At 43.3% G+C, this 23,093-nt stretch overlaps 1 protein-coding gene across 12 annotated transcripts in view; it reads left to right on the top strand.

Annotated features, from left to right (window-relative positions):
* The first annotated feature begins 410 nt into the window (after nucleotides 1-410).
* The window catches only part of LOC139042842 (dehydrogenase/reductase SDR family member 6-like), a 33,610-nt gene continuing 10,927 nt past the window's right edge, over nucleotides 411-23,093 (top strand). For 3 of the 12 annotated variants that reach the window (XM_070503402.1, XM_070503403.1, XM_070503404.1), the window contains exon 1: nucleotides 21,734-22,091. In XM_070503402.1, coding sequence (XP_070359503.1) covers nucleotides 21,881-22,091 — 211 coding nt within the window. In that variant the 5' untranslated portion in view covers nucleotides 21,734-21,880. Of the gene's footprint in view, nucleotides 820-2,092; nucleotides 3,151-3,390; nucleotides 3,483-4,341; nucleotides 4,421-6,200; nucleotides 6,299-8,014; nucleotides 8,129-9,090; nucleotides 9,694-13,734; nucleotides 13,792-21,042; nucleotides 22,092-23,093 lie in introns of those variants that run through there. The other 9 variants (XM_070503410.1, XM_070503405.1, XM_070503407.1 and 6 more) reach the window with 8 other exon arrangements.

Genomic DNA, 23,093 nt, shown 5'->3' on the forward strand with positions numbered 1-23,093 from the left:
ACAGCACGTGCACAAACAACCTACACACTCACTCTGCTCAGTTACCTGCCTGAGAAAGTTGGAGTTACGAAGCCTAGTGTAGAGGGCTCACGTGACCCAGTCCTTTCTTTTCCTTCTTGTGTCTCTGTTCTCTTCAGCCAGACTTGGCTTTTTGCTCTTACCCAGCATGTTCTTTCCTTGAAGCCTCCACACTCCCACTGAGGCTCAACCTGCTCCCTGACGCCACCGCCAGTGCAGTCAGGACGCCTGCATTCCGCCACTAAGCGTGTATTAGTGTTAGAAGAGACGGCGCGTCACAAGAGAACCACAACCATACCTTCAACGCGAGAGAACGTGTGCTGCCCTCTCAGCAATCATGTCAAGGGCCAGGAGAGAAGGCTCTAGTATCTTCAGTGACCTGGGCTCCTTCTGTTTCGCGGCTCTGCCGTCTTCCACATGCGACTTCTGCCTCATTCCATCTTGAACACCGCAGAACGGCACGTAGTAGACACAAACGACAGGGACTGAGAGGGGTCAAAGCCAAGGGAGTGGTTTCCAGTCCTGAGCATGCTGCGGGGGCTTTTTCCGCTTTTCACCGTTTACTCGGAGTTAGCAGTTCGACCTGAGCTCCACTAGACGGCAGCACGTACACACATTGAGTATACCAATGTGCGAATCCTTAAAAACTCAAGGAAACAGAACCAGCAAACTCGGAAGAAACCTGAACTACACATCCCAGCATTCATCATTAAGCGCCTGACTTGTCTGCACGAAGGTCGGTCTCCGTTTGCCGCTCGCGCAGTGACCTGGAGGACGCCATCCACCTGCTGCTACTCTAAAGTAAGATTTCCTGGTATTTTTTCAATGAAACTTTAAATGGACTGGGAAAAGGAGATGTTTAATTTTTATGTGTTGCTTTGCTCTGCACGTTACTTATTTCAGGAAATCTTAGCAGTTAGATCAGGATTAGGGTGCATTTGGAAGTCTGGTATCTTAAGTTTTTCAAAATAACCAAAGAAGAGAGGATTTTTCAGTGAACATTTTTCTTCCGGGTTCATGAAGACAGAATTCCCGAAAATGCTCTGCCTCTGATAACGAAAAATTAACACTTTGATTCCAGTGTTTACAGTAAGAAAGCCATCACGTTTGCTTTTCATGTTGGAATTTACCATTTCAGGCCATGTTTGCAACTCATTTTCCCAAAAACTCTGTTTTAGCGTGGCAGTGCAGTTGACCTAACAGTAAACCTTCGGCTCCAAACTCCGGGCCCAGAAAGGCGGGGAGGCCGCCCGGAGCCCGGCGCCCAGAGCCGCGGGGCGCACGGGCTCAAGTCACAGCGTTTGATCCGCACGCTCAGGACTGGGGGTGGGTAAAGGTTCCTGGAGTCTCTCATTCCTAAAGTACATATTGAAAATATCTCAACTCTCCCCAAGTTTAAAGTGAGTATGAACCTCTCGTGTAAGAAGGGGGAAAACCAGTGAAAATTTCGTTGCCTCAGAGTGGCTGGGCTTCTTGGTGGCTGGCGAGGGCGGCCGCGGTCGGAGCGCCTCCGGCAGCGGCGAGCTGGTCCCGGAGTCGGGCGCCGGCAGCTCGGGGCAGCGCTGGGAGCAGAGGGAGCGAGCGCCCGGGCAGGGGCGGGGACGGCGGGGCACCCCCTGGAACGCCCGCCTCCTGTCCGCGCGTGGACGCCGCGGGCCCCGGGCGGCCGAGGGCTGGACGGCAGGGGTCCGGGCGACACGAGGCCCGCTGGGCCGGCTGGTGGGAGGCCCGGGTGCGACGCCGGCTGGGACGCGGGAAGGAGCGCGCGAGACCGGGCCACACCTCGGGCCTTCGCCCCGCGCCCCGCCTCCCCCGGCGCGCCCGCCCCCGCCTGCCTGACGCCCCCCGCCGCGCCCGCCCCCGCCCCCGCCTGCCCGACGCCCCCCCACCCCCACCCCGCCCCGCCCCCCCCCCCCCGGGCGCGCCCGCCCCCGCCTGCCTGACGCCCCCCCGCCCCGCCCCCCTGGCGCGCCCGCCCCCGCCTGCCTGACGCCCCCCGCCCCCGCTTGCCTGACGCCTGCCCGCGTGAGCGCCCCCGGCGGGCCGAGCCGCGCCTGGCTGAGGAGCACGGAGTGGGGCTCGGGAGGAAAGGGCTTAGGGGCCCAGGCCGGAGAAGCCGCCTGCGCCTTCTCGGGCGCGGTGTGTGTGCGCGCGTGCTGCTTGAGTGCGTTCGCTCAACGCCCTCCCAGCTCGTTTCCCTGCCTTTCCCATCCTGAGGGGGGAAGACGGCGCCCCCACATGCCGGCCCCCGCGGCTGCTAGGGCTGGCGGGTGAAACGTGGGCCGGGGTTCTGAGCAGGCCTTCCTTCTTGGGTAGAAAGACCTTTGGCTTTTGCTCCTTCCCTTGGTGTTTTTTGGCGCGGATGCGGATATGGTGCCTTGGGACATAGCAGCCATGTTGTGACTTGGCGCGAGGTCAGAGGCACACGTTGAGAACAGCAGGATGGGGGAGAGAGCCTGGCTCCTTGAAGACCACCTCATTTGATCATCGTTTGACTCCTCGCCACCCCGACCTCAGCACTAGCCGTTCCGCGCGCCCTGCAGTCGGCACTGGTCAGACCTGATGCATGCCACCTTTCCCCCGGTCACAGTGTCTCAGTCCTGCCTGTCAGAAGTGACTGACTGTGGCTGTTAAAGCGTTAACTCCCGCCGGCTTAAGCTTGAGAAGAGGATCGGCAGCGTTATGGGGAGGCCTGCGTTTCGTCTGTCTCTCTCACCTGGACCAGGCCACATCAGTTTCCTCATCTGTAAAATGGGGGTATTGGACATGATTTGATTTTCCGGTTCTTTTGTTCAGTGACTTTCTGAGGCCGATGGTGAAATCTTTCCAAGGGACAAGGAAAAACCACAGATGAGAGCCAGCCCTGATGGCTTAGTGGTTAAAGTTTGGTGCACTCCACTTCAGCCTCCTGGTTCAATGTTAGCTTAGGGCGAATCTTCCCCTGCAAAAATAAGAATATAAATAAACAAACTAGAAATGATTGATGGTGCAAACCCAACGGAAGTTTACAGGACAGAAAGCAGGAAGGACATGCCCAGTGGCATAGCAGTGCGTGCGGGCACAGCGGGGAGGATGGGCAGGGGAGGACTCCACCCCTTCTGGATCAGCATTGGGTTCTCAAAAAACCGAAAGGTGGGTCAAGTCCAATGTCTGTCTCTTACTGAGTATCAGTTGAGTGGGCTGTGCCAAATGGTTTTGATGTACAAAGCTAGGTATCTAGAGTGGGCGCTCTTGGAGAATTCTCATGGTGGGAATATTTGTGCTGAGGTGCCATCTTCAGGTTCTTAAAGGAGTACATTGAACCATTCATTCTAGATGTTACTGCATAGGACCATGTCTACAGTGCATGCCATTAAATACACGTGTCTGTAGATTAAACCGCAGGTTCCGTTATGGGTCGACTTGATGGGAAGGTCATCGTCCTGACAGCTGCTGCTCAGGGGATCGGCCGGGCCACTGCCATAGTAAGTTACTATCTCTGTTTGCTTCCTGCCTTTGGAGGTGTTGAATCACGTGGACAGATCCCATGGCTGTTTAATTCTGCTCTACTTTTTTTTATTGGCTTTTGTGCTTCTGTTGTCTTAAGTTACAAAAATAAAAGTTGCTACTCCTGATCCCAGGGGGATGAAGCAAGGCTTACCTCACATATTTATTATGTGACATCTCATAACTTTTGACTCTGAGAACTTATTTCTTTGCCTCAGTTTCTCTGCACTGTAATAAATTTATTACAGGGGGCCTAAAGGAGTGCATAGCCCTCTGAAATCATGTCAGTTCAGACATAGGACTCCAGAGTTCTAAGACTATCAGGTTACCGTTACCTTTACCTTGTAATTTATAGCAGCTTCTTGCACATTATATTCCTCACCTGAGCTAATAATGCAGCTTAACTGTAACGGTAGGATATAGTTTGATATTTGTGAAAACACTAGTATACTCTTAGGAGGAAAAGTGTTGAAATAACCCATTTTTCTCATTATTTGGGGTTTAGTCACCTCAGAAATGGAATAAAGGCTATCAAATCACAGAATAGTAGTATTTTGAGAGGTGTTAATAACAGAATCCTAGTTTTTTAAAAACACTATTGTATTTGATGTTACTAAAAGGGACAAAGTCAGATGACAAGCACAATGTATGTCATGTTGTACTAATGATAAAAATAACAAAGGGAAGGGCGAAGCGAGACTAGATAGTTTGAAATTCCACCCATGTATAAGGAAAACAATGAAAATAAGATAAAGGGAGAAAAGGCTAAAGGATTTTCTATTCATGAGAGCAGCTTAACCAAGTAAACAAAGGATTCATTTGTGTGTTGTCTTCCAGGCTTTTGCAAGAGAAGGTGCCCAAGTCATAGCCACAGATATCAATGAGTCCAAACTTCAAGAACTGGAAAAGTACCCGGGTAAGCAACTCAGCAGCTTGAACTTGGGATTCAGAGTCCATAAGGTATTATAAAAAACAGTACTCGTCTGCTGAAAGAAAATTACTTGGCTGGTCAGCTCCACCGGCCTTCTTCTTAGAGCCTGATTCTTTGATATCAAATCTATATTCTGTGAACCTACAGACAAAAATCTGTATACTTAAATATATAAAAGTTGTATACTTAAAATTTTTTTTATCCAGCATGTTGAAGGATTCAGTACCTAATTACAAAGTTGTATGTGAAATTTAACAGTTGTTGCGTTAACTTTTAATGACAACTTTCACTTCTGTGCCCTACTCAGCACAGTGCTGTCCAGTAGGAAAATGATGTGAACCACGTGTGTGATTTAAATTTCCTGTGGCTACATTTAAAAAGTAAAAAGAAACAGATGAAAATTAATTTTAGTAATGTATTTTATTTAACTAAATATATCTAAAATACCATTTTAACATACTCAATATAAAAAAAATTTATGGAATATTTTACATTCTTTTTTCATACTAAATCTTTTAAATTCACGTGTGTTGTACACTTACAGCGCATTTCAGTTCTGACTAGCTGCATTTCAAGTGCTTAGTAGCCACATGTGCCTGGTGGCTACCATATTGGAGACAGCTCAGCCCTAAAGCCACATATGATCAGAAACCCTAAGAGATCATGCAAATTATTTCGCTGTGTATCACCCCTTACTGCACCACACTGAACTCAACTCCAGCATCAAAGGACTTCAACTAGAGTTCCTCTGAAAGAAATCAGAACAGACAGCTCATTTGAAAGTTAATTCTTCCAGCAAAATAGAACAGGTTATATAATCAAATGCAAATTAGCACATTGAATTCATGAACGGAATTAGACTATGCTATTTTAATTATTGGATTGTTTATTTATTATTGGAAAATTATTTAATTTTAATAATAGGGAATTTTAACTCCAAGTCAGAAAAACGCTGTTGTACTGAAAAAGTACTAAGGGAAGAAAGTCCTCCCAAAACTTTCTCCCCTTTCTCTCCTTTTCTATGTTTATAATCTTTTCTTTCTATATCTATAAAAGAATAATAAACCATATTTTTTTTAAAAACATTAAAATAGTGACTTTCTTTTATTAGAGAATGTTTGGGGTTTTTTACTAACTATTACAGTGTGTCTCTGAGATCCAATGCTGGATCTCTCATGTCTAGCTTTCAAGTGTTTCATCCCTTCTCCTGGCCCCTCATTTCTTCTCCTTGCAATTTAGTGCAGAAATAAGTGATTATACCCTTGACTGACAAAGTTGTTTCCAATAAATAATGGAATTGACATGAAGGTAAAGTGCACAAATGGAAACGGTCTCCTGTCTCACTGCCCTGCCCTTCCCTACCCCTCACTCAGATAGGATTCAGTGTTCCTGGGGCAGTGACTCACCTCTGGGGAAAGAGCAAGCCTGCGCTCTGTTATTACTGCTGGCTCACTGAGAAGCATCTAATATAGATCATACTTCACTGTAAAGTCTTTTCTCAGAAAAGGCCTTTAGTATTCAATTTAGAGAGTGAAGAGAAAGGGAGGGAAAGAGAGGTGTGTTATTGGGAGTTCAGGATGGGGAGGATTTTAAGATTTTTATTAATGAGATTCTTAAGATTCTTAAGACCCTACCAATGGTCAACAATCCTATGAAGGCAAAATGGACAGATACTGTAATCTTTGTACTTCAAAGCAGCTACATCTACAAGACTAAACATTTTTTATGGGTATAAGTAAATAGTTTCCCTTGTTTTATGTTTCAGGTATTCAGACTCGAGTCCTGGATGTCACAAAAAAAAAAACAAATTGATGAGTTTGCCAATGAAATTGAGAGAGTTGACATTCTCTTTAATGTTGCTGGGTAATTCATAACTTTTTAATTTCATTCTCCTCACAGAAAGTTTTCTATGTCTTTTATTAAAAGAAATTTGATAATATGGCCAAATTATTCTTTGTGAACCCTAATATATTCCTTAGGAAATAAAGCTGGATTTTGGACAGAATTTTTGTTACAAGTAAGATTCAGCAAGTAAAACAGCCATAGAAGTTGACATGTGCTTGGGGCCTAAAGGCACTTAAGGATACTCAAGACAACTGCTACCAATCCAACGCTGTTGATCTACCTAAGGCTGGGGACAGGCTCACACCAGTGGACTTGTCACTGATGTTCCACTAAGACTTATAAAATAAAATTAAAAACTGTTTTCCAGGAGTGTCTTTAAGGCAAAGTATATCTGCCAAAAACTGAGTACTCAGTTTATTGAAATGCGAATGTTCCCCATTTGTTGGCACAACATTCTGGCAAGTTCTTTCTACCTCCCAAGCGCAGCATTTCTTATTAGGACAATTAATCCCAGCAAAAGAAGTTTCACTCTGTTGCTTTATATACAGCACAAAGAGAATGGCTTAATTGAACTTGATAGAGTAGTACCAAACTTGCTGAACCATGCTTGAAGGATGAGAGACTGGAGCTGGAGCAGCCCCATGTGGAGCAGCTAGTGCTTGTGCTCACTCTCCCTTTTCAGGCATGACAGTAGAGATGAGGACAGTTGAGGCTTACGCAGGACTAAGTAGATAGAGTCTGATGTTCCACTTTTCTTGTGTGGTGTTAACGTTTATACTGTGGCATTGATAGAAAAATCCTAGAGCCTTCTTATGTATTTTTATGATTCTTCCTAATCATGTTTCAGTATGAAAAAAGTCTGTCTATTCATAGTTTATCATGTGTTACAATGTATGGAAATTAAAGCAACAATTTATGATTATCTATTTTATAAATAATCTGCTCATCTTTCATAGAAGAATATATTCAGAACCATGAAAAAATCAACTAGCAAAATTATTTTTTGAGCATCTATTAAATTTTCAGCAAAGTAAGGGATATAGAAATATAGCATGTGGTTCTTGCTGTCATTTGATTGAACTGGAAGTACAGTGGTACATGGGAATCACAACTGACAATATTTTATAAGTAATTACATAATCTTGGTCCAGGGGACAGTGAAATCAATTAGGACCCCATTGTTATAAAGCTTCCTTGAGGAAATGTGACTTGGAAAATAGCAAAGGCTATTTTGAGGGTTTTCTTTTGTTCTGCTTTGTTTACTCAGTATGTCAGAACTGTACAGTAGCGATATTACTTTGCTGCCCTGAGATGGTGAGATACTTGTTTTCCCTGCAACTTTGATTTCCCTTGAGAATGATAAGTTCTTGCCACCTGAGGGCACTGCTGCTCTTGAAATCAGAGTCCACTGGGGCAAGTGTCCTCAGTTGTTTGTAATGGCGTTGATATTTCCTGTGCATTTGGTATAGAGCTTCTTATGTTTGGGGGCTCCAGACACTTGCCGCCTTCTTTTAAAAGAAGGATCTTGTTTTCAAATAATGAATTTTTTACCTTAAGTTGTTGAGACACTTACTTACCTAATGTACCAAGTGATACTATGTTTGAATTGTTAAAAGTCTTGGTTAGGGAAGGGACAATGGTCTAAGTCAATAAATGAAAATAAAAATGAAAAGGAAGTGGAATAGAAATCATTTTTAATGATAATTTTTCCCCATTGTTTAATTACTCTTCCAGTTTTGTTCATCATGGAACCATCCTGGACTGTGAGGAGAAAGACTGGGACTTCTCAATGAATCTTAACGTCCGCAGCATGTACCTGATGATCAAGGCCTTTCTTCCTAAAGTAAGGTGACTACCACCAGGATGACCACCACGTTAGTCTCCAGGTCTCCATCCTGGGCATCCAGAAAGAATCCTCACATGTGCTGAAGAGTAATGGTAGTTAACGTAATGACTAACATGTAGTGAACATAAATACCAAGGCATTTAGTATAAATTAATTCGTCTGACCTTCCAGTTCATCCATTCAAAGAATATTTATTAAGCACTTTCTACATGCCAGGCTCCATTCTAGGTGCAGAAGACAAATCAGAGAACTAAACAAAGTCCCTTCTGTCAGGGAACTTCCATTTTGGAGAGGTGAGACAGGATAATATGTAATCAAATAAACATATAACATGTGAGGTAGTTATAAGTACTATGAAGAGAAAAAAAGCTCAGTTATTAGAGAGGTCCCAGAGGGCCTCACTGATAAGGTGAGATTTTCATAGAGGCCGAATGGAGCAACGGAGCTAACCATTCAGGTGTTTGGGGAGAAGCTTCCAGGGAGAGGGACAGCAGGAGGCCTGTGGGACCAGAACAATCCGATGAGGTAGGTACTACTTTGTCCCATTCACTGTACAGAGAAAGAAACTAGGAGGTTAAGTAACTTGCCCAAATCACATAACTAGCAAGTGGTTAGAGCTAAGATTAGGCACACGCTCTCAGGATGGATGTACCCCACTGCTTTTCTGTACCTTGAGTACCCTCCTTACTCTCCTGTCTTTAGCTGAGCCACTGAAGTTCCAGAGAGGTGAGAGACAGCATGTGCTGAAGAGAGAGTATTCCTCCTGAGTCTGCCACCCTTGAATTCTCCAGCCTTCACACAGCTCATCAATGTTTTTCATTTTGTTATACAAATAAGCTTTAAGTACCTTTTGATACAAAGCACCACACCAGGTGCTCTAGGGGAGACAGGTGTAAATATGAAAAATGTTGACTTCAAATGAGCTTGTAAGCCAGCAGTAGCAGACAGCACGGGCTCAGACAATGGACGGGTTGACTGTGTACAGAACCAGCTCAGTTCAAGGTTGTAAATTAAATCCTAGTGAAATGCAGAAGAGCCATTCTTTCCATCCATCCCTGCTGGATGAGATGACTGGAGTACTGAATGCTGCCCTGTGCGGGACAGGAGAAGAGCTTTTTAATGGCGCAGCAGGACTGATACTTTGCTCTGAACATTCAACCTAACGTCAAGAAGGATGCAGATGAATGCTAAAAGGAAAGTTAGAGAAATTGACTTAGTAACAAAGGAATTTGTTTTTAATCTATTTGTTTAGTGCCTAGAAGGGATCTTTGGGTGGGCCCACAGATTGTTGAACTAGCAAATTTTTTAAAAATATAAATTGCCTTTTTTACCTATCTGGAGGTGATGAAAATCTGTTATTTGGAACTTGGATGCATTTTTTGAAGGCTGGTCCTTAACACAGGATTTGGGGAGAAGCAGAGGCTGTGGTAAAAGGGGAGAGCGTCCGTCACAGCTGGTGAGACGTGTGAGACTCATTTGTAAAATGAGCTTGTTCGTGTCTGCAGTGCTTCACGAGTATCAGTGAGGAACGTAGGTGTGAGGCACAGTGGAGCTGAAATTTACACTTGTAAGTGTTAACTTTTAAAATATCGAACAATAACTTGCAAATTAGTGAGTTTGCCTGTGATTTAAAGCACCTTAACAATAATCCATATGAAACAATGACACTCGTTTGTAAAAAACGAAAAGAAAAAAATCCCCCAAAATATTAACCAGTGGGATGGGGAATCAAAAGGAGTCAGTGCCACTTGTTAAGGTGACCCTAACCAACCTGACCCCAAGGTCAGACTCTGGTGTCAAAAAACCTTCGGCACAGCCTGAGCTCTGCCCCTAATTCGCCAGGTGCCCTAGGAGATGGTACTTAGGCTCTCTCAGCATCTGTTTCTTCTATTTATTTATTTACTTTTTTTTTTCTAAGATTTTATTTTTACTTTTTCTCCTCAAAGCCCCCTGGTACATAGTTGTGTACTTTTAGTTGTGGGTCCTTCTAGTTGTGGCATGTGGGATGCCACCTCAGTGTGACTTGATGAGCAGTGCCATGTCCACACCCAGGATTCAAACCAGCAAAAGCCTGGGCCACCGAAGCGGAGTACGCAAACTTAACCACTCAACCGCAGGGCCAGCCCCATGTTTCTTCTGTTTAAAATGAGGGTGATAGATTACACAATCCCTTCCAGCAGTAATTGTCTAGGATCCTCTTGTGTTCGTTAACCATGACACACATATACCCAGTTAGAACTTTCCAGAGGAAGCCAGGATTTGGAGTCCAAGCAGATCTGCAAGGTCAGGTGGTCAAAATATAGGAACACTTGTAGGAAATTTCTGTTCATGGATAGACATTCCAAGACTGAAAGATCGGTCAAAAGGCAGAGGACAAATTGAAGATTCTGTAAGAGGTCAGTGCAGAATCCAAGGTCCACTAGAAAAGAAGATCCATTACGGCAAGGATCTGGGGAGGGCTTGGATGTTTGGGGATTTTTCCTCCTTTGCTGTATTGTAGAAGAGTCCCTAGCACACGGAAGTGCTTAGCAAATGTTGGTTGAATGAGTAAGTGAATCTAGGTTATCAGTCCAGGTTGGGGTCAGGCATGGAATCACTGAAGACCCAAGGAGCCAAGGTCTGCCAAGTTTAGGAGCTGAGTTCTGGTTGATGGGGACAGAAGAGCTGAGTCAGAGTGGGACTGACTAGATACAGCTAGAGGAGATCTTTAGAGACCTTTGTAGCCCTGCCTGAGCTTCTGGAAGATCAGTCCTATGTGGCCTTACTATGTACAGACACTCCACTTTATGGGCCACAGAGGGCTGCTGCTTGGCAGGCAGAGGGAGCATCACACGGGACAGCAGGTTCTGAGCTGGGGGTAGGAAGGCAGCATGGAGGGAGGCAAGGACTTTGGGCTGGAGAATCAGCAGACAGGCCCAGCCGAATGTATGGTACCAGTGTTGGGGCAGCAGTAGCATCTCTAGGCGTGAAATTCTAGTTTGCCTGAGAGATTATTGCATTTCAGAAGATTGGAGACTGAACTCACTTAATAGCCCATTTTTATATATTAAGTTGGGCTGTATGTATTAAAAATGGATTATGTATGTTAATTATATTTCAATAAAACTGGAACAATAAAGTAAAATGGGTTATTTGCTAAAATGGATAAGAAAGAATAATTTTAAGGCTTAGTTTTCAACACCATTCTACTCTACTAATTTTCCTAGTGTTTTTTATGAGGACCCCATTTCATTATGATTCTCTTTATTTTATAGACACACAAGTTGAGTTAAATATATTCTCCCCTCCATCTTCCTTGACTTGGTGGGTCACCTCAGCCTCTCCCGGTGTCCTTCGCTGTCTCCAGCACCATGCCATAGGCTGGTTTCAGACTCTCTGCTTTTAGTATGATTGGTAGCTAAGTATCAAAACGGAAAGTAGGAAGATGACCATAAAGAGATGTATAATCTTGGCAGCCTCATCCCTGATCCATTCGATCATTCACCGTCTCCATTCCTGCCTCTGTCTGAAAGCTACTGGAGAAACTCACCCCAACGGAAGTGACTTTTTTCTCTAGACCCTTTACACTGCCTCTCAAGACTCTGCTCTTTTAGAAACTTCACTTGATTTTCATGATAGAGTATATCCTGGTTTTCCTTCCTCTGTTCTCTAGTTGATATTCTCCCTTTTCCTCCTGGCAGTTATTTGAACTCTTCCCCACTCTCTCGTGGCCACCATCTCCCCTTGTTCTCTATAGTCATCCTCCCAGCCTCTGACTTCCATGAAAAGTTAGTGCCCATTAGGCCCATTCTCTCAACCTCTTGCTTCTTCCTCCAAAACGTTTATGAGTACCCATGCCCTTGCATGTACATAATATTATCTTGAAAACATACGTATATGTTATAATTAATAAAGTGTAAGTTCATTGAAAACAAAACATTTTTTAAGTCATAGCAGCCTGTTTCATTATATATTCTTTTAGGTCTGGGGCAGGGCCCAGTAATCTGCACTTTAAACTAGCACCTCAGGAGATCTTAATTCATCAAAACGTATTGACCGCCTACTGTGCCCCTTGTCTAGGAGGACAACACAGCCCCAGACCCTCCTCTCTCAAAGTTCACAATTGAGTGGGGAAATCCTGCAGGACGTATTTTTAGGAAACACTGCCCTTGACAGGAGGCTGCCATCAGTGCATGTGGCCATGGACTGAGCTCTGCCTGCTGTGTCTGCTTTTACCACTCCTTTCCCGAACCACTACTGCAGCTTCCAGTCGTCTCCAGCATAGGCTGCCAGAGGAACCTGTAATCCCCGGATCTAGACATACCGCTCCTCCTCTGCACTAAGGCCTGCCTTATCTTCAGGGGAAATCCCAAATTCCTAAATTTAGTCCCTGTTGGCCTCTAAGGCCTCTTTCCTCCCAGGGCCTGCCTTCCAGCCAGACCCATCCCTTCCCCCCAGTTCCATAATAGAACCTTTATACCTATGGTTCTCATTCCTTAAAACACACTTCTCTTTTGTTTTTCTGACTGTTACTCCACAAAAATGGGGTTCTCCTATCCAATGCACGTAGAAAAAAAACAATTAATTACAGCATCAGATTTGGGGAAAGAAAAAAGCTTTATTGCTAGCTTGATCTGCAAAGAGACAGGAGGCGTATTCTCTCAGATCTGTCTCCCTGATCAAGGACTTGGGGCAAAATTTATGGGATGAAGGGCAGGGTGGTCTGAAGGGTGGAGACGGATACTTGGAGGTGAGAAATGAGGTGAGTGATGATCTGTGCAAGTGCAGTCAGCTCCATGGCTCTTCATAGGACGCATATTCACAGAATGGTGATGTTGGCATGATCTGAGGGTGGAGTTTTCAGCCCTTTGATGTCAAAAAGATTACTTAACAGGCATTTGCGCAGGCCCACTTGATGGAATGGTGGTCTTACCTGGCCTGAACTGGACAAGGGGGGACTCTCAGTTCCTGAAAACCCACTCTTATTACTCTGTTGGTAAGACGGGGTCAGTTGAACTGGTCCTGGAGGGCCCACGGTTACACTAATACTCTAGTTTTCAAAAATCGACCCACATATTTCCTCCTAGGAGCCCTCCTCTGAGTATCCAACAGTGGATTGGCCCCTTCCTACCACCCACCACCTGTTCTCTGTGAAGGCCCATGCTGTCTCTGGATGCTGATTATGTCAGCCGCCCAGTCAGACTGGCAGCTCTCCATAGGCAGGGACTGTGTCACTTATCTTTGAATCTCCTGGACCTACACAATACCCAGCCACTGTAGGTATTCATCAAATAATGTGTTCACTGGAGTAAGAGTTTTCTAACATCAGGAACACAGTAAATATGAACATTCATTTGCACTGGCTTAGAGTTCATCCTCGGTCTTGCTGATACTCTTGTGACAGGGAAGGTGGTAGTCCCCCTGGGAGATGTTCTTGCCAGTGAGAGTGTACTCTGCCATCAGTTCCCAGCAGTGATGAGGAGGTTGTTAAGACTGCTTAATAGTACTTCATGTTAACAGCTAATAAGATGGTTCTGCAAACCCAGAGTAAATGCAGATCTTTTAAAGAGGTAGTATTTTTAGCCTGCAGAGTGGCATTTTTTTTTTATTATTTGTTTTATTTTGGCAGATGCTCACAAATCTGGCAATATTATCAACATGTCCTCTGTGGCTTCCAGCATCAAAGGTAAGTCTGTTTTCCTCTGGGGGTTGTGATGAACATACTCATAATCTTCACAAGCTAAGGGTTTTGGAAACAAGCATAGCAGATATGATAAAACTTACCCATAACTTCAAAACTGCTCTTTTAAAATTAGTATTAAGTTCCTTGTCTACCAGTCCTTTCACCTTACATGTGATCCAGTGACATTAAATGAAAGTTTGTTTTTTGTGCTCTCCCGTTTAGTTCTTCTAATGGATATGGCAGTGGAGATCAAAGTGGGAGAAGGAAACATTTATTCATTTGATTAATCAAAAATGTATTGAACACCTACTGTGTGCCCCTGCCCCCAGAGAGTTCACAGTCCAAAACGGGGAGTGGGGAGAGGCTCAGGCAAACACACGTCTTCCACCATGTGATAGTTCCACTAAAGCGGAACACGCGCACTTAACCACTGAGCCACCAGGCTGGCCCCAGCTATTTCATTTTAAACTTGAAAATCCATGTGTGCCAGACTGTGCCCTTATCTCCATCTTGCACTGCAATCCTGGCCCTTCAACTTGACTTCTCGTTTAGGGCCCAGATCAACTGTCTTTGTGAAGCACCCCCCCAAGCCCACAGGCAGAGTTACTTCCCGTATTGTCACAGCACTTCATACAAAGCTCTGTTACAAAAAAAAAACAAAAAAAGAAATAGCCACTGCTGAGAGAACATTCCTTCTCTTTGCGAGGATACACACATTAAGCCTGCATGAGAGAGAAATGCAAAGAAATGCCTAAGCTTCTTGGTCTTTTGTTTTGCTTTGCTTTACCCTAATTTTCTTTTCTTTTCTTTCTTTTTTTTTTTTGAGGAAGATTAGCCCTCAGCTAACATCTGCCGCCAATCCTCCTCTTTTTGCTGAGGAAAGCTGGCCCTGAGCTAACATCCATGTCCATCTTCCTCTACTTTATATGTGGGACACCTGCCACAGCATGGCTTGATAAGCGGTGCTGTGTCCGCACCCGGGATCCAAACCGGCGAACCCCAGGCTGCCAAAGCAGAACGTGCAAACTTAACCACTGCGCCAGTTTTCTTTTTTTATCTTTTTTATTTTATTGAGGTCATAATAGTTTATAACACTGTGAAGTTTCAGTTGTGCATTATTATTTTTCAGTCACCATATGTTGCCCGCAGCCGCAAAGGGCAAGGAATGACAGGCACCGCCAAGGCTATTTGGTTGTTTCAGCAATCAAAGGTTTTGGATAAAGGGAAACAGAACAAGGAGTGGGCATAAGGGAGAACAACAAATCGGTACTTACAACATCCACACCACAATCAGCTGGGGAAGTCCCAATAGTTTGTACGGCGGGTGGGAGTGCCGATTGTCCGGGTCTGAGGCAAGGTGTCCTTTCCTCAGTGAGACTCCCAATTGTTCTATGCCTGTGACTCCCTTTTACCCTAAGGTTTCTCTGGGTTCTGACTCAGGGTTTTAGACATTTGGATATTTTGAGTTATTTCTTCTTGTTCCCACAGATGGGGTGCTTCTATCTTTTTCGTTCCCATGGATAGGATGTTTCTAAAGTCCTGTCAGGTGCCCGTCAGGGTGGCCAGCCCAGACAAGGAACATGACACAGGACTCATTCTTTGTAACTTGTGCCTTAGAGTCAGGGCCGAAGTGGCCCTGAGCCCAGACACATTCCTTTGTGTAGGGCCCAGGCCCAGTATCCTTGGAAGGTGGGGAGGTCAATGAACTCTGTGCACCTTATAAATGGTGCCTCTTCACCCCTTGTGCCCACACCCTAACCCCCTTCCCCCTGGTAACCACTAAACTGTTTTCTTTGTCCATGTGTTAGTTTTTCTTCCACATATGAGTGAAATCATATGGTGTTTGTCTTTCTCTATCTGGCCTATTTTGCTTAGCATATTACCCTCCAGGTCCATCCATGTTGTGGTGAATGGGACAATTTTGTCTTTTTTATGGCTGAGTAGTATTCCGTTGTATATATACCACATCTTTATCCATTCATCAGTCGGTGGACTCTTGGGTTGCTTCCACATCTTGGCTATTGTGAATAATGCTGCAGTGAACATAGGGGTGCATATATCTTTACACATTCATGTTTTCATGATCTTTGGATAAATACTCAGTAGTGGAATAGGTGGGTGGTATGGTTATTTCTATTTTTAACTTTCTGAGGAATCTCCATACTGTTTTCCATGGTGGCTACACCAGTTTGCATTCCCACCAGCAGTGGATGAGGCTTCCCTTTTCTCCACATCCTCTGCAGCATTTTTTGGTTTTTCTCTTGGTAATTATAGCCATTTTAACAGGTAAAAGGTGATATCTCATTGTATTTTTGATTTGCATTTCCCTAATAATTAGTGATGTTGAACATCTTTTCATGTGCCTGTTGGCCATCTATATATCTTCTTTGGAAAAATGTCTGTTCGTGTCCTCTGCCCATTTTTGGATCAGCTTGTTTGTTGTTGAGATGTATGAGTTCTTTGTCTATTTTGGAAATTAACACCTTGTTGGATTTATGATTTGCAAATATTTTCTCTCAGTTGGTGGGTTGTCTTTTTGTTTTGTTCCTGGTTTCCTTTGCCTTGCAGAAGCTCTTTAGTCCAATGAAGTCCCATTTGTTTATTTTTTTCTTTTGTTTCCCTTGTCCAAGTAAAAATGGTATTCGAAAAGATACTGCTAAGACTGATATCCAAGAGTGTACTGCTTATATTTTCTTCTGGGAGTTTTATGGTTTCACATCTTAGCTTCAAGTCTTTAATCTGTTTTGAGTTAATTTTTGTGTGTGGCAAAAGATAATGGTCTAACTTCATTCTTTTGCATATTTCTGTCCAGTTTTCCCAGCACCATTTATTGAAGAGACTTTCCGTTCTCCATTGTATGTTCTTGCCTCCTTTGTCGAAGATTAACTGTCCGTAGATGTGTGGGTTTATTTCTGGGCTTTCAGTGCTGTTCCATTGATCTGTGTGCTTGTTCTTGTACCAGTACCATGTTGTTTTGATTACTACAGCTTTGTAGTATATTTTGAAGTCAGGGATTGTGATGTGTCCAGCTTCATTCTTTTTTCTCAAGATTGTTTTGGCTATTCGGGGCCTTTTGTTGCCCCATGTAAATTTTAGGATTCTTTGTTCTATTTCCACATCATTGGGATTCTGATTGGGATTGCATTGAATCTGTAGGTTGCTTTAGGTAGTATGCAAGTTTTAACTATGTTTATTCTTCCAGTCCATGAGCCTGGAATATCTTTCCATTTCTTTATGTCATCATCAATTTCTTTCATTTAACGTCTTAAAGTTTTCATTGTGTAAGTCTTTCACCTCCTTGGTTAAATTTATTCCTAGATATTTTATTCTTTTTGTTGGGATTGTATATGGGATTGTATTCTTAAGTTCTCTTTCTGTTAGTTTGTTATTAGAGTATAGAAATGCAACTGACTTTTGTAAGCTGACTTTGTACCCTGCAACTTTGCTGTAGTTGTTGCTTGTTTCTAATAGTTTTCCTATGGATTCTTTAGGGTTTTATATATATAAAATCATATCATCTGAAAACAGCAAGAGTTTGACTTCTTCCTTGCCAATTTGGATTCCTTTTCTTTCTTTCTCTTGCCTAATTGCTCTGGCCAAAACCTCCAGGACTACGTGGAATAAGAGTGGTGAGAGTGGGCACCATTGTCTCGTTCCTGTTCTCAGAGGAATGTCTTTCAGTTTTTCCCCATTGAGTATGATGTTGGCTGTGGGTTTGTCATATATGGCCTTTATTATGTTGAGGTACTTTCCTTCACTACCCATTTTATTGAGAGTTTTTATCATAAATGGATGTTGGCTCTAGTTAAATGCTTTCTCTGCATCTCTTGAGATGATCATGTGGTTTTTATTCCTCATTTTGTTAATGTGTATCATATTGATTGATTTGCAGGTGTTGAACCATCCCTGCATCCCTGGAATAAATCCCACTTGATCATGTTGTATTATCCTTTTAATGTGATGCTGTATTTGGTTTACCAATGTTTTGTTGAGGATTCTTCGTCTATGTTCATCAGCAATATTGGCCTGTAATTTTCCTTCTTTGTGTTGTCTTTGTCTGGCTTTGGGATCAGGGTGATATTGGCCTCATAAAATGTGTTAGGAAGTATTTCATCATCTTCAATTTTTTGGAATAGTTTGAGAAGGATAGGTATTAAATCTTCTTTGAGTGTTTGGTAGAATTCTCCAGAGAAGCCATCTGGTCCTGGACTTTTATTTTTTGGAAGACTTTTGATTACTGTTTCAATCTCTTTACTTGTGATTGGTATATTCAGATTCTCTGTTTCTTCTTGGTTCAGTTTGGGAGGTTGTATGAGTCTAAGAATTTATCCATTTCTTCCAGATTGTCCAATTTGTTGGCATATGGTTTTTCATAGTATTCTCTTATAATTCTTTGTATTTCTGTGGTATCCATTGTAATTTCTCCTCTTTCACTTCTAATTTTATTTGAGCCTTCTCTCTTTTTTTTTAAATTAGTGAGTCTGGCCAAGGGTTTGTCAATTTTGTTTTTCTTCTCAAAGAACTAGGTCTTAGTTTCATTGATCCTGTCTACTGTTTTTTTGGTTTCAATTCATTTATTTCTGCTCTAATTTTTATTATTTCCCTCCTTTTGCTGACTTTGGGCCTTTTTTGTTCTTCTTTTTCTAATTCTGTTAGGCGTAATTTGATTGCTTATTTGAGATTTTTCTTATTGGTTAAGGTGGGCCTATATTGCCATGAATTTCCCTCTCAGGACCACTTTTGCTGCATTCCATGTGAGTTGGTATCGTGTATTTTCATTTTTATTTGTCTCCAGTTGTTTTTTGATTTCTCCTTTAATTTCTTCAATGATCCATTGGTTGCTCAGTAGGTTGTTGTTTAGTCTCTGCATGTTTATCTCTTTCCCAGCTTTTTTCTTGTAGTTGATTTCTAGTTTTATAGTATTATGGTTGGAAAAGATGCTTGATATGATTTCAATCTTCTTAAATTTATTGAGGCTTGCCTTATTTCCCAACATGTGGTCCTTCTTTGAGAATGTTCCACGTGCACCTGAGAAGAATGTGTATTCTGCTGGCTTTTGGGTGGAGTGTTCTATATATATCTATTAAGTCTGTCTGGTCTGTAATTCATTTAGTTCCACTATTTCCTTGTTGAGCTTCTCTCTGGATGGTCTATCCATTGATGAAAGTGGGGTGTTAACATCACCTGCTATTACTGTGTTGCTGTTAATGTCTCCTTTTAGGTCAGTTAATAGGTGCTTTATGTACTTTGGTGCTCCTGGGTTACATACACATATGTGTTAAATCCTTTTGGTGGAGTGTCCCTTTTGTTGTTATATACTGCCCTTCTTTGTCTCCCATTGCCTTTTTTTTTTTTTTGGGTGAGGAAGATTGGCCCTGAGCTAATGTCCATGCCAGTCTTCCTCTTTTGTATATGGGATGCCACCACATCATGGCTTGATGGGCAATGTGTAGGTCCACGCCCAAGATCTGAACCCATGAACCCTAGGCCTCCAAATCAGAGCACGTGAACTTAACCACTACATTACCAGGCTGGCCCCATCTCATTGTCTTTTTTATCTTGAAGTCTACTTTGTCTGCTGTAAATATGGCAACACCTGCTTTCTTTTGTTTGCCATTGGTTTGGAGTATTGTCTTCCATCCTTTTACTCTAAGCTTGTTTGTCTTTAGAACTGAGACGTGTTTCCTGGAGGCAGCATATTGTTGGGTCTTGTTTTCTAATTCATCCAGCTATTCTATGTCTTTTGATTGGGGAATTTAATCCATTTGCATTTAGAGTGATTACTGATATATGAGGGCTTAATGCTGCCATTTTATCACTTGTTTCCCAGTTGTTCTGTATTTCCCTTTTTCTTATCCCATGTATTTCAGACGGATGATTCAGTTTGGTGGCTCTCTATGATGGTTTTCTCAGTTTTCTGCTTATTTATCATTTGTGTCTCAGTTGTGATTTTTTTAGTGGTTAACCTGCACTTTGTGTACAAGATCTCATAGATGAGATAGTCCATTTCTGATAGACTCTTATCTCTTTTGACTAAGCAGTTTCCATCCCTTTCCCCTTCGCCTTCTGCATTATTGTTGTCACAACTTGTTCCATTTTGTGTTGTGAGTTTGTGGTTAAAATGATGAGACTATATTTATTCTTGATATTTTCCTTCCCTTCATCTTTAATGTTATGCTAATCTGTTCTGATAAAGAGTTGCAGTTTTCTGATTTTGTCTGCCTGTTTATCTCCTTGCTGAAGGCTGTGTAAACCCTTTCTTCTTCTTTTCAGGTATGAAGGCCTTCTTGATCAAATCTTGTAGGGGGCCTTGTGGCAATGAACTCCCTGAGCTTTTGTTTATCTGGGAAAGATTTTATTTCTCCATGATATCTGAAGGATATGTTTGCTGGATAGAGTATTCTTGGCTTAGAGTTTTTGTCTTTCAGAATTTTTAATATATCATTCCAGTCTCTCCTAGCCTGTAAGGTTTCTGCTGAGAAATCCAATTAAAGCCTGGTGGGGTTTCCTTTGTAGGTGATTTTCTTCTGCTTTACTGTCCTTAGTATTTTTTCCGTGCCATTAAGTTTTGCCAGTTTTACTAATCCATGCCTTGGAGAAAGTCTTTTTACATTGATGCAATTAGGAGTTCTCTTAGCTTCTTTTACTTCTAATTCCAGCTCTTTCCCCAGGGTTGGGAAGTTTTCAGCTATTATTTCTTTGAACAAGTTTTGTGCTCCATTCTCCTTCTCTTCTCCCTCTGGAATACCTGTATTTCTGTTCACTAAATTGCTAATTTTATCCTCCGTAATATCAGCTCTGTCATTCAAGGTCTCCAAATTTTTCTTTATCTCATTTATTGTGTTTTCATCTCCAACATTTCTGATCGTTTTTTTCTTTATAGTTTCAATCTCTTTTGTGAAGAATTCTCTCCGTTCATTAATTTTGTTCCTGATTTCATTGAACGGTCTTTCTGAGTTCTCATAACTTATTGAGTATTTTATGATGGCCATTTTGAATTCTCTGTCATTTAGATTGTAGACTTCTGTGCCTTCAGGATTGCTTTCTGAGTATTTGTCTTTTTCCTTCTGGTCAGGAGTATTAATATACTTCATACCATTCAATGGGGTGGATTTGTGCATTTGCATACTGATAGTATCTGGTCATACATTCCACCTGCCACCACTGGAGAGGGGGCAGCACCTGTGTAATCTGAGCCCACCGTGATCCCTGTCAGCCCTGCTTGTCCGAGCCTGGGCCACTTGTTGGGACTGCAGAGGCCCTGTGGGCTCTCCCACCAGACAAGAAAGCGATTATGCAGGAGCTCAGGGCTGCTGCCTGCTCCCACAGTCCCACTGAGTTGCAGTCCACCCCTTGGGGCTGCAGTGGTACTATGGGCATTCAAGGCAGCTGGGAATTTGTTTGCCTGGGTGCACAGCTCCACTGCCATCTGCTCCTAGGTCACACCAGCCATTAGTGCTTTGTGGGCAGGGCCTCCCCACTGGGTCTGAGCCTAGCCATTCCCTGGGACTGCAGTGGCTCTGGGCTCTCCCACCAGACGAGAAAGCGATCGTGCGGGGGCTCAGGGCTGCCATCACCTGTTCCTGTGGTCACGCCGAGGCACGCTCCCACCCTTGGGGCTGCAGCAGTACTATGGGCCTCCAGCTGGGAGAGCAGCTGCATGCGTGTACAGGTCTGCTGGGGGACCAGAAGAGTACTCACCTATCTCCACCACCTCTCCAGGGGTAGTCCATCCCCCTTCAAATGTATAGCTGCGCAGGTCTCTCAGGCATCCTGAGGTGCTGTGTGGGTATCTTCTGCTGATCAATGAATGACCATTTAGTTGTAGTTCGAAGAGGGAGAGACAAAGGGAACAGCTCACTCCACCATGATGCCGATGTCACTCCTAATTTTCTTTTGGAATCTGCCTAAGGTTTCTCCCAGCTGATGATGAAAAACTAAAACCACTTGTCATTTAAGTGCAGCATCTCAACACCTGAGTCTCAGTTGAGTTGTGCCGATAATGATACTATTTTCCTAAATTCAGAAACTCACCCTATTAAGGGAGAAAACCTGATATCAATTTTTAAAAAACAGTGGGGTGAGAGGAAGCATGACACTGGTTACTGGGGACACTAATTTGTGTTCCCTTTCTAGAGGAGACTGTGTTTTTCATTCCTTCACTTGTCGAACCTTCTCTTCATCCTCAGGAGTTGTGAACAGATGTGTCTACAGCACAACCAAGGCAGCCGTGATTGGCCTCACAAAGTCCGTGGCTGCAGACTTCATCCAGCAGGGGATCAGGTGCAACTGTGTGTGTCCAGGTGAGTTAGGCTCCACAGGGCTATGAAATTGTCCTTTGTGACATCCCACTTGCCACTGTGAGAGAGATCTCCATAAGCTTGTTTACTACCTGTTACTGTGGCCTGTCATTGGGACAAGTTCAAAAGGGAAAGAGTCCCATCCTGTTAAGGTAACAGTCTAACAGTCAGTTGGGAGAGAGATCCTAAGTCATCAGGAATAAGCCACTGAGGCAAACAGTTTACATGCTGCTCATGCACGTGGCGGCAATTCTAAACCACTGGGTTAAGAGACATGAGTCACCAGGGCTTACTGTTTTGGAAGCAGACCAGGGATGACTGTGTCGGGGGGAAGATGAAAAGTAGCCCATGCTCACAGGACAGCGGAAGAAAGTAAGAGGAGCCTCCCAGAACACAGGGGCTCTGCCGTGGAAATCACCTGGGTTGGCCCAGGGATAAAAAGGAGGGATTAATACCTTCCTTGATGCTATACAAAGTGAGTCAGCAAACTATGGCCTGCAGGCCAAATCCAGCCCACCGCCTATTTTGTAAATATAGTTTTATTGGAACACATCCACACCCAGTTTGCTTCTTGTATTGGCAATGACTGCTTTCATCCTACAACAGCAGAGTTGAAAACAAATGGTTCTTAACACCAAGAATATTTACTGTTTGGCTCTTCACCCAAATGTGCTGACCGCTCATAAAAGAAAGGAGAAAAGCAGAACTTATTAGTAGCAAGGACATTCAATATGTCCAAACTAAAGCATTCAATAACCTATTTCTTAGGAATGACTTCTCATTTTCTTAATATCTGTAGGTGTGTCTATTAATTAGATATGCCCTTTCACCTGGTTCCACTGACCAAAATGAATATAGGCTACCTAAGAAGAATTACTAACTTCCTCTCTGGAAAGAAATGAAATGAACATCCAGGATCCAGGTTTTTCTCAGTAGTTCACAGCTGGTGTGGGGATTGAGGAGGGGAAGCATTGCAGTTCCCTGTGGGACCTTTCACGACCTGGA

This window comes from Equus asinus, unplaced genomic scaffold (assembly GCF_041296235.1).
Source record: "Equus asinus isolate D_3611 breed Donkey unplaced genomic scaffold, EquAss-T2T_v2 contig_1, whole genome shotgun sequence".
In the NCBI taxonomy this organism is placed as follows: Eukaryota; Metazoa; Chordata; class Mammalia; order Perissodactyla; family Equidae; genus Equus; species Equus asinus.